The 19,628-nt window shown below is 38.0% G+C and overlaps 1 protein-coding gene across 1 annotated transcript in view; it reads left to right on the top strand.

Moving 5' to 3' along the window:
• The window catches only part of ELAPOR2 (endosome-lysosome associated apoptosis and autophagy regulator family member 2), a 206,617-nt gene that overhangs the window by 79,619 nt on the left and 107,370 nt on the right, over positions 1 to 19,628 (top strand). Inside the window, 1 exon segment of the mRNA XM_043968893.1 lies at positions 16,647 to 16,767. Within this exon segment, the coding sequence (XP_043824828.1) occupies positions 16,647 to 16,767 (121 nt within the window).

Here is a 19,628-nt window from a genome sequence, read left to right as displayed (position 1 = left end):
ATTTCCGGTTCACAGTTAATTCTCATTGACAGAGAAAACAGAAGCAAAATAACAGTTGGACAGCTCTGCCTTCTCTCTATTATCAAGTATAAGTGCCCTACTCATCCCAAGCAAAGGTCTTATTCCTTCATTAATCTTCCCTTTTCTCTTGAAAAGGGTTTCCTCTCCATCCTTACCTTCACTCTGAACACTAGGGCTCCTGATAATATTTGGAACAGACCATACCATGGTATATGTTTGTGTCCACTTGACTTCTGGGCAAATAGAACTGATTGGAATAGGGGGACAGGGTGCAAAGTTACCCATGAATTGAATGTTGGAAACTTTGGCCCTTTGACCCTCACTCTAAAGATACTAGAGATGTCATTGTAATTATCCTACTTGAGGCTCGTTATTCAAAGAAGGTGCAGGTAAACTTCATAAAAATGTCATGGCTAAGGGGCAGCTAGGTGGCGCAGTGGATAGAGCACCAGACCTGGAGTCAGGAGGACCTGAGTTCAAATCTGGCCTCAGACACTTAACACTTACTAGCTGTGTGACCCTGGGCAAGTCACTTAACCCCAATTGCCTCACCAAAAAAAAAAAAAAAAGAAAAAAATGGCATGGCTAATTACAACAATATACCAAACCAAGGAAGTCTTGGTGGAATGGCAGCCTTTGTTTTTTGAGTTATTTTTCAGTCATGTTTGATTCTTTGTGATCCCATTTGAGGCTTTCTCATGGATGCAAACTCCTCTTTCCCCCATAATTGAGAAAGCATGGCATAGATAGTGAAAAGAGGGGTCAAGCCATGGTTTTGGGGGAGGTAGGTGGTACAGTAGATGGAGCACTGGACCTGGAATCAGGAGGATCTGAGTTCAAATGTGGCCTCATACACTTACTAAGTGTGTAACACTGGGGTAGTCACTCAATCCTAGTTTCCTCAACTGTAAAATGAACTGGAGAAGGCAATGGCAAACCACCCCAGTATCTTCATCAAGAAAACTCTAAATGGGATCACAAAGAGTTGGACATGACTGAAAATCACTGAACAATAACACATTTTAGTTCCTGATGTCATGGATATCTATAGAAAGGAACTAGTTTCTTTCTCTCATTTTTTTCTCTATACTATCTTGCATGGTGATTTTAATCAGCTCTCATGGACTTAATGATCATTTCTATAATGATGATCTCCAGATATACTTATGCAACCCTAACCTCTCTCCTAAATTCCAGACTCACATCCCTAATAATTTATTGGATATCTTAAATCAGATATCCAATAGTTATATTTTTAATTTTTTTTATTTTTGCAGGACAATGAGGGTTAAGTCATTTGCCCAAGGTCACACAGCTAGTAAGTGTCAAGTGCCTGAGGCTGGATTTGAACTCAAGTCCTCCTGAGTCCAGGACTGGTGCTTTATCCACTGCACCACCTAGCTGCCCCCCCCCCATAGTTATCTTAAATTCAACATTTTCAAAACCGAACTCATTATCTTTCCCTTTTAACTCCTCCTCTCTTTGTAATTTTCCTATTGCTGTCAAGAGCACCACCATTCTCTCAGTCACCTCAGCTCTCAACCTTGGCATCATTCTTGACTCCTCACTCCTCATTCCTTTATATCCAATAACATCTTTCCTATATGCCCTCTTCTCTCTGACACTGGCACTAACCTGGCCATCATCACCTCACTCCTGGACTTTTGCAATAGCTTTTGGCTGGTCTCTCTGCCTTAAGCATCTTCCCCATTCCGGTCCATCTGCATTCAGTTGTCAAAAGGATCTTCTAAAAAGTAGAGGTCTGATGATGTCACATTACACCCCCACCTCCAACTGGGCTATTCAGTAAACTTCCCCTACTCCCTATAATTCCAAGAGCAAATATAAAACCATATGTTTGACATTCAAACCCCTTCATAGCCTGTTCCTCTCCTACATTTCTAGTCTTCTTACCCTTTACTCCTACCAGAGTATTCTTTGATATAGTAATATCTGCATCCTTACTGTTCTTCAAAAGAGATACTCGGGGGGCAGCTAGGTGGTGCAGTGAATAAAGAACCAGCCCTGTATTCAGGAGGACCTGAGTTTGAATTCAGCCTCAGACACTTGACACTTACTAACTGTGTGACCCTGGACAAGTCACTTAACCTCCATTGCCCTGCCAAAAAAAAAAGTTGCCAAGTCCAAAAGAGATACTCTATCTCCCAATTTTAGGCATTTTCACTGGCTGTCTCCTTTTCCTGAGGTTCTCTTCCTTCCACCTGGCTTCCTTTAACTTCCAGCTAAAGCCCTACCTTCTGCAAGAAGCCTTTCCTGATACCCATTAATGCTAGTAATTTCCCTCTGTTGATTGTCTTTACTTCATTATATATCATTATACCTCTCTATATCATGTTTATACATAGTTGTTTGCATGTTGTCTCTCCCATTAAAATGTGAGCTCCTTGAGAACAGGGACTATTTTTTGAAGTCTTTGAATCTTTAGTGCTCAGCACAGTACCTAATAGGCTCTTAATAAATGCTTATTGATTGAGCTGACACATACCAGGCCCTTAAATTCTTGTTGAAGGATTTCCCCCCCATCCCCTCACCCGCCCAGTTTCAGTAATGATGTAGAACATTGATTCTTAAGTTTGGCTTGTGGGAAAGTAGCACAATTTGGGGAAGCTAGAATTTAGGCTGAAACTTTTGAGAGCAAGTAAAATCTTCTGAGACTGGGTGGGATTCTCTAAGTCATCCTGGTGAGGACCCATCTTGGTTTATCTGAAATATTTTTTTAAACAAAATAATAGAATATTATTGATATCCTTTATTTTTTATCACCTAGTTCCCCCCTCATAGTCATCTTCCTTCCTCTTAGAGAATGAATCATCTTATAACAAATAACTTTTTTTTCCGTGGGGCAATGGAGGTTAAGTGACTTGCCCAGGGTCACACAGCTAGTAAGTGTCAAGTGCTTCATGCTGGATTTGAACTCAGGTCCTTCTGAATCCAGGGCTGGTACTTTATCCATTGTGCCACCTAGCCGCCTCACAAATAACTTTTTAATAAAAGAACAAATAAAGGAAGAAAGCAAAAAATATTCAGTAAAGCCAGTCTGTATATCAACAACATCTGACATATACAGTATTTCATTCCCATCTTGACTTTTGTTTTCCCTTCCCCCCAGCAAGGGAAAGAGAGGGAGGGAAGTGTCTTCTTATTTCTCTTATCTGAAATGTTTTAAAATGAACTGGGGTTGGAGTGTTGCTCTTGAGAGTACAAATCATTGCTGGCCACATTCCCTTCTATTCTGGGCAGCTCTAGAGGTGGAAGAAGGGCTGGGGCTAGTGGCTTTGATTTTGGCCAGGATAGACTTTAAGTCTAATGGGAGGTCCCCAAATAAATTGGTTGTGGAGACCTGTTCTGGGAGGATCATGAGAATCAGTTTCCTCAGGTGACTTTATGAGGACCAGAATTAAGTGTATGGTGAATTTATTTTTAATACACTGGACAGATAAAAGATCTCTTTTTTTTAAAAAAAATCTTACTGTTGAAGATCATTGTTATAATAATGTAGCTGGGTCTATGGGATTTGACTCTTTTCCAGAAGGCACTCTGTAGTTTACCAAGTCCTTAAATTCAAGACTTAAACAATAAACCTGTATATGCTTTTGATATTTTGTGTCAAATTTTCTTAGTCACTTATCAACTTCTGTTATTTCTTTAATCATCATTTGTAAGTCAAGCTCTGTTCCAAGTGGAAACATTGCCATGGGTTAGCTATTTGTATTTTGCAAATTGCATTTCACAATCTTTGGTACCTGAATTCATTCTTCCAGTCATTTAGCTAGATATAAAATCAGATGCATAGTAGCAAGACTCATTCTGAGAAGAAAAGGGAAAGATAGAAAATTTATTTTTCAGTGCCCTTCAATCTTCCTTTTGGAGCCTTTTTTTCTTTACCCATATTAGGTGCCCAGAGCTTTCATCTTGTGTTAGCAGTTCTTATACCCTCACACCAGAACTCCATCCAGGTCCTTCCCCATGCTCTACATTATTCTTCCCCTTCTGCCTTCATCCAAACTAAATGTTGAATCCAGTTTGTTTTTAATAGGGCATTGGACACTGAAACTCTCCCTCCCTCCCTCCCTCCCTCCCTTCCTTCCTTCCTTTCTTCCCTTCCTTCTTCTCCACCCCAGTCCTCAGTAGATTGTAAAGTCTTTGTGGGCAAGGATTGCTTTTTTTTGTGTGTGTCTTATAGTCCTATTGCCTGCCAAATTGGGATAGCAATAGGGACTGTGCCTATGCTTTCATGGATATAGAGAACTTCTTGAGGAAGAAATTCCTTGTACCACTGCGTGTTGACACCTCTCCAACTTAGAGCTTTTGAGTGTTGCCTACTAAGAGTTCAGGTGACTTGTATTGGGTCTCATAAATGTTCCTCGGTTTGGTAAAATGGGAGTGAAGGTACTTTGTCAATTTCAGTCTGATTGCTAGTTGAGTTTCTTGTCCTATTGGGTTTAATGGTCTCTCTGAATCTTGCTAGATGCTTTTCTTCTCTTCCAGGGTGCCTTTTTTTTATATATATAGGTAATCTAATTATCATAAAGAAATACAGTTAACAATGAGGGCCTTTAAAGATTTGAGGTTCTCCTTTAGGCAGACTAGGTCCCTAACTAGCTTAGCTACAATACAATTAGGTTTAACTGCACTCTCCAGAAATCAGAATTCAAGCCCCTTCAAAAATAAGAAATATTCTCTTCAGACCAGAAGCCTTTAGGAGTGACAGGTCTTGTGAAACCCAGCCATAAGTCAGGTAGGAGGAAAGTGCTTTCCTTTTGATTCAGCTGTTAGAAAGATAGTGTGTTAAAGAGAACAATCAGTTCAGCAAATTCAGTCAATCCTATGATAAGGGCTTTTTGTTACACTGCTTCAGATTTATCATTGGTAAAATTATGTCACTCTGACAAAACCACATACATAGTTAACTTCTAACTCAAAAAATGTTAGTCATGTTGTTTGACACCAGAATTGTGTAAAGAAATCTCAGTAGTCTATATGATATATGTCAGGAGTCAGGTTGATCTGTGATTTTTAGAAAAAAAGTGCAAATTAATAACAGTAATGCTAACAATAGCTAGCATTTGTATAGAGCTTTTTGTTTTGTTTTGTTTTGTTTTGCGGGGCAATGGAGGTTAAGTGACTTGCCCAGGGTCACACAGCTAGTGTCAAGTGTCTGAGGACGGATTTGAACTCAGGTTCTCTTGAATCTGGGGCCTGTGCTTTATCCACTGTGCCACCTAGCTGCCCCTATATAGAGCTTTTTGATTGGAAAAGTGCTTTATGAATTTTATATTATTTTATCCTCACAACACCTCTTATATGAAGGTACTGTAACCCCCATTTTACAGATGAGGAAACTGAGTCAGAGGTCAAGAGACTAGCCACAAATGTTAAGTATCTGAGGTCACATTCGAACTGAAGTCTTTTTAACTCCAGGTCTCACACATTTTCTACTGTGCCATGTATTGATGGAGTAGAAAGACCATTGAGTTTAAAGTTAAAAGACCTAGGTTCAAAGCATTTGGGCTCTGCTATGGTATAATCTTTGGCAAATAATTGAACTTTTGTGGGCATTAATTTCCTCATTTCAAAAAAGTGGGGGGTTAGACTAGATGACCTCTACAATTCTCCCCAACTCTAAATCTAGGGCCCTATTGGTATGGCTAGAATTTTGATTCTGTGGTATAGAAGGGGATGCTGCAGTTGATAAAGTGATGGATTTGGAATAAAGACATCTGGGTTCTAATCTTTTTTTTTTTTCTGTCACAGTATTTGTGTTTGTGAGCAGGTCCATTACCCTCTCTGCCTTAGTTTCCTCACCTATAATTCTATTTCTAATCCTTACTTTCTTCACTGGATTATTGTCAAATCAAGTGAAATACCCTGCATTAAAGGGATGCTGAAAAGCACAAAGCATTTTTAAAATGTAAGTTATCAGGTACATGTTATGTATAAAATTATGGCAAATTATAGCTATTATCAGCTGCAGGGGAAGCTACTGCAAAGTAAGTCAGGTATAAGGCCTGAAATGGTTCGGGGAAGTGTCCCAGAAAATATTTAGGAAGAGGCAGCCATGACGTAGGGTTAGAAAAACTGTTAATAGGCAGGAAGATAGATGAGTTAGGGCTACAAGGTGAGCTGCCTAAGATATCACTAAAGCATAAAGTGTGGGAGGGAAGCCTAGCACAGGGCCTTAGATGAGGCACTTAGTAAATATTTGGTTTTGTTGAATGAACTGATTGGAGGTACTGTGACAACCTAGGTTTGGCTTTCATGGCTGGTGATCAAGAGAAGTTCCAGATTAGTGAAGAGATATCCTCCTCAAATGGAAAGAATGGGAAAGGGAAATACAACCCACAGGCTTAGAGGCTATTTGGATGAAAGGAGGGAAGGTGTAGTGCTTTATGAGTGGCTTTTTTTTTTTAATTAGGAAAAACAATGAAACTTACATTGGTGGATTTTCTTCTTAAGTTGAGTAGAAGTTTACGAAAGGAGAGGCAACTAAGCTGGGAAGCTATTGTTTGTGGGAGACAAATGTCCATCCTAGTGTTTCTGTTAGGAAATCAGTGAAATGTAAATAGAAACAACTGTAAATGATTGATATCTGTCTGACTCTCTCTTTTACTAGGGCTTTTCTGGATTAAACATTATCCAGACTATTCTAGATAATGTTGACATTGGAGCTGGAAAGGATCTTAAGAATCCAACACTTTTATTTGAAAAATGAGGAAACAAACTCAGAGAAGTCTTGTCCCGCCCAAGGTCACACTGAAGAGATTTGTTAGTGCTTTAGGGTTTGATATCCTTATATATGTCATCTCATTTGATCCGCATAACAACTGTCCAAGAGGTAATATTATCCCCATTTTACAGATGAGAAAACTTAAACTTAAAGAGATTTAAGTGACTGGTTCATGCATGATCACACAGCTGGTAAGTAGTTGAGCAAAAACTCACACCGAATACAAATCCACTGTTCTTTCCACAGGGCTAAATAGTTCTTTGGTCATAGCACAGAAACCTGGAGTTGTGCCTTGCTTTATATGTTTCCTCCTCATATTAGAATTTGAGTTACTTGAGAAAAGGGACAGCTGGGTGTAAAAATGGATAGAGGTCTGGACCTGGAATTTAGAAAACCTGAGTTCAAAGCTGGCCTTAGAGGCTTCATCTGTAAAATGAAGTTAATAATAGAATTTACCAGAGGCAGCTAGGTGGCACAGTGGATAAAGCACTGGTCCTGGATTCAGGAGGACCTGAGTTCAAATCCAGTCTCAGACACTTGACACTTACTAGCTGTGTGACCCTGGGCAAGTCACTTAACCCTCATTGTCCCACAAAAAAAGAAAAGAAAAAAAACGAATAACAGAATCTTCCTCTCAAGGTTGTTGTTAGGATAAAATAAGATGATATTTGTAAAGTGCTTGGCAAACCTAATGTATTATATAACTGCTAGCTTGTATTTCCAGCTTTTAGCACAGTACAGTCATCCCTTCCACATTACGACTTTCTTCATTGCTGTTTCGATATATCGTGGGTTGGCATAAAAAATTAAATGGAAATTTTTGGGGAGTTTTGTGAAAGCCATGGTCAACAGAAAAAGTTTAGAAACTCAAATGCATAAAATAAATTGTAGTATTGTATAATATTAACCCAAATTTTACAATAAGGTACTGTAAATACTCCATAAAAGAAAAAGAAAAAAAATTAGACTTTTCTGGTATGAAGGGGTGGCCAAAATTTTTTATAAAGGATTTTCTAGATTACAGGGACTCCATGATATGGAAGGGATAATTGTATTTTGAATATAGTAGGAGCTTGATAAATACCTTTTCTTTTATTCATTTATCTACACACATACATATACATACTATCTGTCTCTCTGTCTCTTTCAACATTTGCATCTTTCTGTGATTGCATTTATAGTATATGGATGACTATTTGTGTGATTTTTGCGTGTGTTTTTTGTGGTTTTTTGTTTTTGTTTTTGTTTTGTGTGTGTTTTTGTTTGCAGGGCAATGAAGGTTAAGTGACTTGCCCAGGGTCATACAGCTAGTAAATGTCAAATGTCTGAGGTTGAATTTGAACTCAGGTCCTCCTGAATCCAGGGCCATGCTTTATCCACTTCACCACCTAGTTGCGCCCCCCCTTTTTTAATGTGTGTGTGTGATATTTTTATTTTTGTTTATATGATCTTGTGTATGCTAATAGGAAGAGAGTTAAGTCCATTTGCTTATATACTTTGTCTACAAGCTTACTTAGTACTTAGCATACTTATCCAATTAGATGTTAAACAGTAGCAGCAGCAGCTTCTGGTCCTCAATTTTTTCTTTTAATTAGTTCCTTAAACTTTCTTGTTTAATGGAGATTTAAAAAAACACAGTTTAAAAAACTTTCTTTTGCTTTTTTTAACATCCTTGATGTTCAAAGGTCTGATTTTCCAGTTTTTACATCATTTTACTTATTTGTCCCTTTCTTTTTCCAGCTCCTCTGTCATTTCATTGTTAACACACCCACTAGAGAATCTGAAAAATAGGAAAAGGGAGTGTAGTAGTGTTCATTCTCATTCTCTCTCTCTCTCTCTCTCTCTCTCTCTCTCTCTCTCTCTCTCTCTCTCTTTCCCCCTCCCCCTCTCTCTCCCTCCCCTTCTCTCCCCCTCTCTCCCCTACCTATTTAAAAAAGCATTAGAAATGAACCAAATGTCTAAAATTAGGGGTTTTTTTGTAGGTCTTACTTCAATGATTTCTGCTACTCCATGGCCCTCTAACAATGGGAAATAGAAAGGGTCATCTGTATATTCTTAAAACAGGCATATACAATTATGAAGTTCACAAGTCTTTTCTCCAGCACCATGTTCTTTTTGTGTGCAGTTTAATAACAAATTGTGGTTCTGATACTGATATATTTGTAGCTAATATCCTAGAAGAGAATGATGACATTATCCCTTCCACATTCTGTGGTCATGTGGATATATTGTTTTAAAACATCACTTCCTTAATCTTGCCCCTAGCAATGACATAATTACTTTCCTTTTCTCTCTGAGCAATGGCCATGTGGGAATAAGAGAATGTTAGAATTGGAAGAGACATTAAAGACCCTAAGATCACAGACTTAAAGGAACTTTAGAGGTCCTGTAGTCAAACTCTCTCAAAGAGAGATGATGTAACTGATGTAACCAGTGATGTAGCTGATACTACCTGTATGACCTTGAACAAACTGCTTGGGCCTCAGTTTCTTCATGTGATGGTAGCTAGATCAGATAGCCACTGAGCCCTTCTCCAATTATATCAATATGGTCCTAGAGAGGTGAAGTAAGTTGTCCAAGGTCACACATATTGTAAGGAACAGAGCCAAGATTTGAACCCATGTTCTCAGACTCTAAAATCTGTATTACTTCTACGTATGATGCATTGTATAGTTCAGCCTCTCATTTTACAGATAAGGAAACTGAGGCCCAGAGGAGTGAGGTAATTTGCTCAAGATGAAGATACTAATCAAAGGTAGAGGATAGGACCAGAATATTAGACTCCTGACTCTTGTTCATACCCTTTCTCCAATAATCCATAAAGTAGGACTAGGAAACCCCCTCACAAAACAAGGTAACTTAAACTGGAGAAATAAAAAGAAATAAAAATAACAAGGAATATGATTTTTTAAAAAAAAGAGTATGATTTTTAAAGCAGTTCGTAAAAACAATATACTTTTACCAAATGAGTACAAGAGGTATGCATCATTAACCAGACATGATAACCCAAAATGATATGTGTATCTTTGCTCAGTCGTGGGTTCCCATGGTAACTTGAGTGTTTTGTTTCTTTTTTAGAGAAAAAAAGCTCATCAAGATGCTCTACTCTGTATTGTTCTGTATTCTTGATGATGTAGGATAGAGGAACTTTGGACATAATTTGTATGTCTCATTTATGTATTTAGGAGGTATGATCATTCCCCTAAACTTTTCATATGGTCAAGTGAGCACCTTCATTCATCTGAATTAGAATTGTAGTCAGTTCACTGGTCCAATTCTTTTCAAGCTAAGTGTGCAAAGGACTTTGAATGCTTATAAAAGGGAGGGGTTGTCCTACCTGAAGAGCTTTGAACCTTATCAGATTACAAGGTTACATTGTTTTGGGGACCTACATTTCATATTGTAAGACTTTTTAAAAAGTACAAGAGAAAAAACAAACATTTATGTGAAGAAAATATATTCATTCTTTATCTCCTCCCCACTGGGTTCCTTGAGCTATATTACTGATATTTATAATTTTTGACTAGAGGCTCTTCAACAATTTTTACCTTACTTCTCCTCCTTCTGTTTATCCTGCAGTAGCATTTATGATTATTTGCTGCATCTTCCCCCTTTAAATTAAACTCTGTTGCCCTGAGAAATACCCTGGGGCATCTCTATTTTGTTCTGATCTATCAGAGAGGCTGGGCAAGGAGGAACACACAGCTGCTGGGAGCACTGGCAGTTTGCCGATTAAAGTGAAGAGAACAGGGATCTGTTTGTTCGATGGCTGTTGTGAGGATCAAATGGGATAATGTTCCTTAAAACTCTTTATAAACTAAGTGATGTACAAATGTAAAGCAGCGTGACTTTGACATTTGGATGAATCTGGGATCTCTGTGATGTGCACACTCAATCAATAAGCATTTTGTTAAGCTCCTCATCAGCCACTGTGTGATTACTGGTGATATGGACACAGAATTGAAACAGTCTCTTCCCTCAAAAAAGCTTCCCTTCTAATAGGTAGAACACATATACATATATAAATATATACAGAAAATATACAATTTAAATACTGGGTAGTCTGGGGAGTTTTCTTGAATGAAACTAGGGATTCCAAGAGGTTAAGATGAGGGGGGAATGTGTACCAGGCATGGGGGCTAACAAGTGCAAAGGCACTTGGATGTGGATGTGAATGTGGAGCAGTGAGTAGGCCACTTTGGCTAGATTGTAGAGTTCATAGAGGGGAGTAATCTGTAAGGACACTGGAAAGGAAAGAAGGTAACCATTTGTGAAGAGCTTTAAAATGACTAACAAAGGAGTCTGAAGATAATAGGGAATCACTTGAATTCAATTAAATTGAGTAATTAAATAAAGGTATTACACAACCTGCAGATTGCAGTTCATATTGCTTTCTCATTATGGTTAACATATTTATTTGAGTTTATCTCCTATGTTAGACTATAAGTTCCATGAGGGCAATGGTTGTGTCCTATCTTTGTATTTCCAGTGTCTTGCCCATTGTAGGTGTTTAATTAATGTTTGTTGATGTTGTAATTGAATTCTCTGATCTTTGTATTCTCAGTACCCAGCACAATGCCTTTTATACAGTCTCAAAAACTGACGTTTATTAAGTGCCTCCTATGTTCCAGGCATTGTGCTAATTGCTAGAGGTACAAAGAAAGACAAAACCAGTCCCTGCTCTCAAAGAGCTCACAGTTTAATGGGTAACACAACATGCAAAAATTTACATACAAACAAGATATGTTCAGGATAAATTGGGATTAGTTTTAGAGGGAAGGCACTAAGGTTAAAGAGGACTAGGAAAGGGTTCTTGTAGAAGCTGGGATTTTAGATAAAACTTGAAAGAAGCCAAGAGTCAGAGATAAGGAAGGAGTAAATTTCTCTTAATAAATGCTTATTGGATTCAATTGAATTGATCGCTCTGGTTAACTTAACTGTAAACTGTAGTTATCCTTCTGGGTTGAGCTCAAGACCCATCTTTTTTATGAAGTCTTTCCCAAACCATTCCAGTCCACTGATTTCTCCTATCAACTCTCAGTTCTAAATACCTACTCATTTTAGCTCTTAATCACATACCGTTTTTAAAATTATGTTTGAAGGGTTTCATATATCTGTGTCCTATCTCTTTCAAGATAATAAGCTCCCTTAAGGTTAAGGACTATATCTTATCCTTTGTACAACTCTGGCCCTTTCCACTTTGCCCAATACTAAGTATATAGCAGCTTACTATGATAAATATTTGTGTACACTTAACTGAATGGAACATATCTAGACTTTTAGTGGTCCTTTGCTAGTGTCTAAAAATTGCTTTTAGATGATCATTTCTCTTTTTTGAGGGTATGTGGAAATGAGAAAATAGTGGAACTTCTAACTCTCTACCCCCCAAACCAAGCCAACCCCCTCTCTCCTAAGAGTCTAATGAAGACTGATAATAATTAGAATAAAACATATGATTTGGAATTAAGAACCAGGAGTCTCAACTCTTTTTTGGACTTAGAATATTTCAGGTAGGGCTGATAAAGTTCTTTATGTGTTGATGGGAATATCGTTTATTTTCATAGGACCATAGGTTCAAAGATTTAGGGGTAAAAGGAAGTTGAGGTTATTTAGACCAGTCCCTTTATTTCACAGAGGAAGAAACTAAGGCCCAAAGAGATTAAAGCACCCAAGGTCATTTAGTTATTGAGAGGCAGAATTGAAATCTGAACCTAGGATTTATGACTCTAAATCCAGCACTTTTCTTATGTATCATGATTTTGAAGATGGTAGAAAACCTCTCTATAAACAGAAGGCATGTCTGGAACACAGTAGGCACTTAATAAATTCTTTTCTTTCTTTTTGTCACTCCTATATTCTTGATTAAACTCTACTCTTTATAAGTATTTTTTTAAAACAGTCAGTTTTACAAAAAAAAAGTCTCAACTTCCCATCTGAAGAATAGCAATTCAACCATCTATCCACTTAATGTGGATAGGTCATTTTCCACACCAGTGGAATACCAGGTTTTCCCAAGAATGCTCCTTAGAGCATTCCAATAAAGGCACTTGAGCCTTCAGGCCAGAAATGCTTACTCTGGCATAGCATCATTTGTTAAGGCCAATGGGGGATAGAGAGAAGAAAGTTAGTCTTCTTATTCAGGAATTTTGTGGCTTGTTTCTGCTATCCTTATGAGTTTGATACAGTAGTAGTTCTTTCTATTCAAGGAAGAAAAGGCATTGGACTTTGAACCAGAAATGGGTTCAAAATCTGTTTAAGACACTACTAGTGCATGACCCTTGTTGAGGCTTTTTGAGCCTTGGTTTCCTCACATGTAGGGGGTAGATTCCATGGCCTGTTTTAGGTCCTTTTTAGATCTAAGCCTATGATCCTATCATCAATGTTCCTTTCTTCATAGATCCATGTTTTTTAGAGGATAACTATCTTGTGCTATTTTCTGTGATAGTCCCTTGCACATAAGATTGTAAGCTTTAGTAACTGGTTTAACCCCTACTCTTAGTAGAGGAGAGAGTGAGATTATATTAAAGGAAGGAAAAAAAGGCATTTTCTCCTTAATCTGCCCTGCTCTTCTAGGTATTGATGTAGTTTATAACCATCTTTCAATGGAACCAGAGTAGTCTGCTGGCAAGAGCACTGGAGAGGGGGTGATGATAGCCACTAACTTCCTTTGTGACCTTGGTCAAGTCACTTGATTTCTCTGAACCTCAGTTATCTTGGCTGTAAAATGAGGCAATGACCTTGATCTCTTACGTCCTTTTTAGTTGTGAGATTCTATGATCATTTGATCTTGACATGCTGGGCCATGAGGAGAAATAATGAGCCACTCCTTTTTCCTTGTTTCTTTTTCCAGACCTTCTTTCATATTTCATTATCTTTTTTTGAAGATGATTCTTTTTTCAGTGTCACCTTATTCAGAGAGCCTTGTTTCAGTCATTTATAGACTCCCAGGTCATTCTCCTCCTTTACTCAAAGATCCCAGTAGCTGGTTCATAGTAAGCCTCTCCCACTTAACCCCTTATTTGTGTCTTCAATATTCACATTAATGGATCTTAAAATACCCTGGATCGCCAGTTCCACAACCTTCTGAACTCTTATGACCTGTAACTTTGCACTCAAGGATGGTTGGACTTTTGGGTATTATCATCATCCCAAATTATTTATCTCTATGAATCTGGATTTTAGACATTCCTCTCTGATCATAATCTCATTCCCTTCCACATTGTTTTCTGCCTCACTCCTCTTAAAATTTATACTTTGTTCTTACTAAGATCTATAGTTATTATTTCCTTCTGTGTTTTCTGAGTTCATCACCTCTGATCTGGCCTTGCATTTTCTCCCTTAGCAGTCTTGATGCTATCTATAATAACCAAGTTTAGCTTTATACTGTACTCTACTCTCATTCCTTGGCCCTTTCACCTTTTGCTGCTAATGCTTTGCCAGACTGCATTTCTGGGTTACTTCTTCATCATTCACTTTTTCTATCCCTACACGCATGCTGCTGGAAGAAGTCGTGCAAGCATGCTAACTTTATTAACTGAAAATTTAGGTTATCTAGAATGGGCCTTCAGTGTTGCATGATAATCCTTTTATTTCCCCCAATTGGTTCTCTATGTCACTACCTATGATGGCTCTCATTTCTTAATGTTATCTAAGCTCCCTACTCTGGAGCTGTCCAGAAGTTCAGTGCTGAGGACTAGCTTTTCTCAGTCAAAGGAAGTTGGGAAAGTAACCTAACTTAACTAACTCAAAGTAACCTAATGTACTACAGGCAACCACGTAGAAATTATTTACTTATTCATAAATATATTTCAATCTTTGTTGATGGAGGGGGTTAACACACTGGGAAGTCTTGGTCTTTTGAATTCATATGTCAATTTATTTACATAGTCCATTATTTCTTGTAGCTTTCCTATAGCTTCCCTTGATCTATCAATGTAACAAGGTGGAAAGACCCCTGGATCTGGAGTCAGAAGATCTGGGTTTGTCTTTTTTTTTTTCCTATGGCTGTGTGACTTTGTATAAGCCAGTTAACCTTTCTGAATCATAGTTTTACTTGTCTATTAGATGAGGATTATACTTAATATCCATCCTTGAGGGTTTGTTGTAAGAATTAAGGAGAAAGGAAGGAAATAAACACTCATGAGGCACCTACAGTGTGCCAGGCATGTGCTTTATAATTATCACTTCATTTGATCCTCACAAGAACTCTGGAAGGTGGGTGTTTTCATTATCCTCATCATTTCACAGTTTAGGAAACTGAGGCAGACAGAGAGTCATACAGTTAGCATATGTCTGAAACCAGGTTTGAATTCAAGTCTTCCTCACTCCTGATCCAGTCCTCGGTTTACTGTGCTACTTAGCTGTGTCTATTAATGCAGGAATGTATGTGTAACTGCTTTGTAAGTTGCAAAATGTTAAATAAATAGAAGGTATTATTATCTTTATTACCTGCAGTAGTTGAAGTAGGGTAAACAGGAATGGAAATAGTCAGAATATGACTGTCTTTTTCTTTTCCTTTAAAATTTTTTTTTGTGAGGCAATTGGGGTTAAGTGACTTGCTTAAGGTCACATAGCTAGTAAGTGTTAAGTGTCTGAGGCCGGATTTGAACTCAGGTCCTCCTGAATCCAGGGCCAGTGCTCTATCCATTGCACCACCTAGCTGCCCCTTAATGTTTGTTTTAAAAGTTTATTGGTATTTATTTTTTACCAGACCTACATTTCTTAGTGTATCCCTCCCTCTTCCAGAAAGCTACCTGTTATGGAAAGAATAAAAAAGAGGAAAAAGTTCAATAAATCTAACTAAACCATCTGAGAAGTCTGCCATTGCATGTAGCATTGTACACACAGAGTCCCTGGTGCTTCTGTAAAGAAGCACCTTTAAAAATCACCCCGATAAAACTCACACATTATTTCTCCTGGTATTAATTCTGACCCACTCCATTATCTATTCTGGAGAGGAGGACTGGAGAAAAGACAAGGAAAGATAAAAGCAATCCTCTTTTCTGGTGCATTTGAGATAATAAAGTTTTGAGATGGATTTAAGGCTTTCCTGCCCACCAACCTCCCCCAAGTGGTGAAATGACATTCTTTATACTAGCTTATCTTTGATCATAAGTGAGGTGTAATGTGCTTGCTGATTATGGAATAGCAAAGTGAGAATTTGTAGCATCAAATAGAGAAGAGTATTTTGGCTCAAGCTTGTAACTGATGTTCTGCAAATGTGCTGAAAAAATGGCATGTTGGGGGTGGGTGTGTGAGCCTGTGTGAGCCACTTAAAAACTTGGAAAGTCTTCTACTCAGTGTTTGGATGATTAATTCTTTTTATCCTCTGTCAGGTTTTTAACTGAATGAGAATTAGATCAGGACATGTTCTCTTTTTTTTCCTCTTCCTCCCTGGACCAAGCACAGGATTGGTGCAGGGTAGTAGAGCATATTGATAAGGAGGGTAAGCGAGGTGTTTTCATTCTCGACTAGGTTGGACTAAGGAGAGATTATGACACCTATTCTATCTGATTGAGTTAGAACTATCTAGTTCTACTTTCCCCTCATTGGGAAAGATAGAATTAGAGAAGAAAGTGAGCAAAAAGGAAACGGTGTGTGGTGAATTTTGGGAAAGAGTAGCTAAGGTAAGGGTACAACATGGAAGAATAAATGAGCCAACAAGCATTTATTGAGCACTTCCTGTGTGCCAGGTGTTTTGCTGATTGTTGGGGAACCTACGATCTATTGGGAAAGGGTGTGGAAGCAGGAGTAGAAAGGTCCCAGAGTGCCCAAATTGAGAGACTACAGTTGGAAAAATTAATAATGGATTTGTTATGATATGGACTCTTGTGCATGCTTTCTGAAATGAATAACATATTTTTGTAATTGTTTGCAGAAAGATTACCACTTTGAGTATACGGAATGTGATAGCAGTGGCTCCAGGTGGAGAGTTGCCGTTCCCAATTCCGCAGTGGACTGTTCTGGACTGCCTGACCCTGTGAAAGGGAAAGAATGCAGTATGTTTGAATCTTTTTTGACCTTCTGTTTTCCTTATTAAAACATAAAAGCTTCACATTAGCTCAAATGGTAAACTATAATAAATACAGAGACCTTTGCAAAAGGGAAGCCTCTGAATTTATGCTTGAAAAGACAAATAGAGGCAGGTGTCTCTGTGCCTGAAGCCAGCAGTGATTTAAGCCCACTGGGAAACAGTTATTTTTTAAATCTGATTTGCTTTCATTGTTGCAAGCTGGAGGGTGGAGTAGTGGTGTTTTTATTTTATTGAATTTTTTTTCAAGCTGCTGAAACCTCTGGGAGTGTACTGTATTTCACCTCAGCATTTATATACTACTGAGGTTTTCTGGAAGCTGCTTAATATACTGTTATTAATCTGGTTGCTCAGCACATTTAAACACCTTGTCTTATGGCAATGAACACATTAGCTTGAAAGCAGAGGCATCTCTAATTAAAATGGAAATGAACCATTTACATATTTTTCTTTTGTAAACTTTACCTTTTTTGTGAATAATTTGAGCTCCTGCACAAGATAATTTTTTTCTCATTTAAATCTCTGTAGCTGAAATGTTTACTCTTTCAGTTTGGAAGAGATTTATTGATTTACAAGCATTGGTTAGGTACCTATTCTGCCCCAGGTGCTGTACTAGATGCTGAGGTTACAAAGACAAAAGTGAAACAGTTCTTGTTTTCAAGGAGCTTATGTTCTATTGGTAGGAAACAATGTGCATACATACAAATAAATCCAAAATATATAAAAGTAATTTCCAGGGAAGAATGCAGGTTTAATAGGAAGGATAGTTTGTTAACAATAGGACCATATTTCCAAAGGATATACTGGAAGGAAGAGTGTGATAGGGCCACCAAAGGGATTGGGCTGACATGGATAATAAGCATGAAGCACCAGAGAGTGGTGGGTGGTCAGGGAAGGGAACATCTTCTTGAGCCACCTGTGACAGAATCCTAGGATTCTGAGTGATGCCCTTGACCACTAGATTGGTCAACAGTAACAAAAAAAGTTTGATTTGCTTATTAATCTCTGAGAAAGAGGTAGCTTGTGGGGTGTATATGTGTGTGGGGGGTCGGGGGACATAGGACCCATGGTAGAAAGGTAGATGTCTAAACACTGTTCCTGCCTGAAGATCAAGGCAAGGATCAGAGGAATTCTGGGCTCAGGTTGGTCATAGAAGTAAACTTGTTTGAGGTATCCACTCTCACGTGCATCAGAGCTCCCTCATTTTACTTGATTTGGGATGGTAGTGTTTAGAAGTCATTGGCTTAGGCCTCCTAGAACAGAAATGTGTTCTTAGTTTTAATCATTTGTCATTTACTTTAATTCAACATAGACCTTCTTCTAAATTTGTCAACCCTGTAATAATTCCATTAATAAGAAGATCTTAGATTAGAATCACTGAACTTAGAGGTAGTCAGCATGCAATATGATTTATTATTATTATGATTATTTTGACTTCATTTGATTATTTAAGCAAGTTTTCCTTTGATAGTTTATCTGAAAACTAAAATTCCATGTATTTCTGTAGGCTGGATTAAAAATGTTGATATTTCTTTAAAATATGAAATTGCATATTATTACTTATCAATTTTATTGATGTCTTTTGTCTTTTTTACCACAATTCCTTAATATCACCTTTCACCCCTTGAACCCTTCCATGTAACAAAAAAAACCAGTTAAGCAAAACTAACCCACATAGCAGGGCAAGTAGGTGGTGCAGTGGAAAGAGTGTTGGGCCTGGCATCAGGAAGACCTAAGTTCAAATATGGCATCAGACACTTACTGGCTGTGTGACCCTGGGCAAATCACTTAATCCCATTTGCCTCAGTTTTTTCATCTGTAAAATGAGCTGAAGAAAGAAATGGCAAAGCACTCCAGTATCTTTGCCAAGAAAACCTCAAATGGCATCATGAGAGTCAGGCATGACTGAAATAATTGAGCTGCAACCAAAACAGCAACCACATTTGACTTATTATACCATCTGTAAACTATAGTTCTCCACTTGTCTCCTTAGGGGAAGGAGGTGGGTTTTATCTTTTGTGTTCCAAGAATAAGATGGATAATTAATGAAGTTAAGCTGCTTTTAAGTGTGTTTTTCACTTATATAAGTTGCTGTGTATATAGTTTTTCTGACCACACTGCATCAGTTCAAACAAGTCTTTCCATATTTTTTTCTGGCTTCCTTATGTTTTTGGTTTCAAAGAGCACATTATTTTACAACAAGATGGTTAGAAAAAGGAATGGATTTAAGTAAATTAGAATTCTCATGAAATTTGGGTTTGAACTTAATCAGAAATCAGTATTTTGTGGGTTTGGATGGAGTGTCATTATGCTTAGTAGTTATTTATTTGGAGGCTCAGATTTGCTAGGAAATGACAGTCATACCTCCTTGGTCCTTTATGATAAGCAAAGCCCCTTTCTTTATGGGTGGAGAAGTGGGAGCATTTGGAATAGGGTAACAAGGAACTCTCGGGGTTGACATATTTAGAAGGTGATCTATGTTGAACTAAAGTAAATGACAAATGTTGTTCAGCTGTCCCACTCTTTGTGATGCCTTGTGGGGTCTTCTTGGCAAAGATAATGGATTGGTTTGCCATTCCTTCTGCAGCTTTTTTTTAAAGATGAGGAAACTGAGGCAAAAAGAGTTAAGTGACTTGCCCAGTGTCACACAGCTATTAAGTGCCTGAAGCCAGATTTGAACTCAGGAAGATGAGTCTTCCTGACTCCAGGTCTGGCACACTATCCACTGTGCCAATTAGCTGCACAAGTGACAAATGACCAAGAGGTAATTTCATGATGGGATATAAGTTCTTTGGCATGTGATCAAGCCACAGCTTTATACTCTTAAAT

The sequence above is a fragment of the Dromiciops gliroides genome, chromosome 5 (genome assembly GCF_019393635.1).
Source record: "Dromiciops gliroides isolate mDroGli1 chromosome 5, mDroGli1.pri, whole genome shotgun sequence".
Classification (NCBI taxonomy): Eukaryota; Metazoa; Chordata; class Mammalia; order Microbiotheria; family Microbiotheriidae; genus Dromiciops; species Dromiciops gliroides.
The sequence above is the reverse complement of the archived record's forward strand: the minus strand, read 5'-3'. Positions and strand labels throughout refer to the sequence as shown.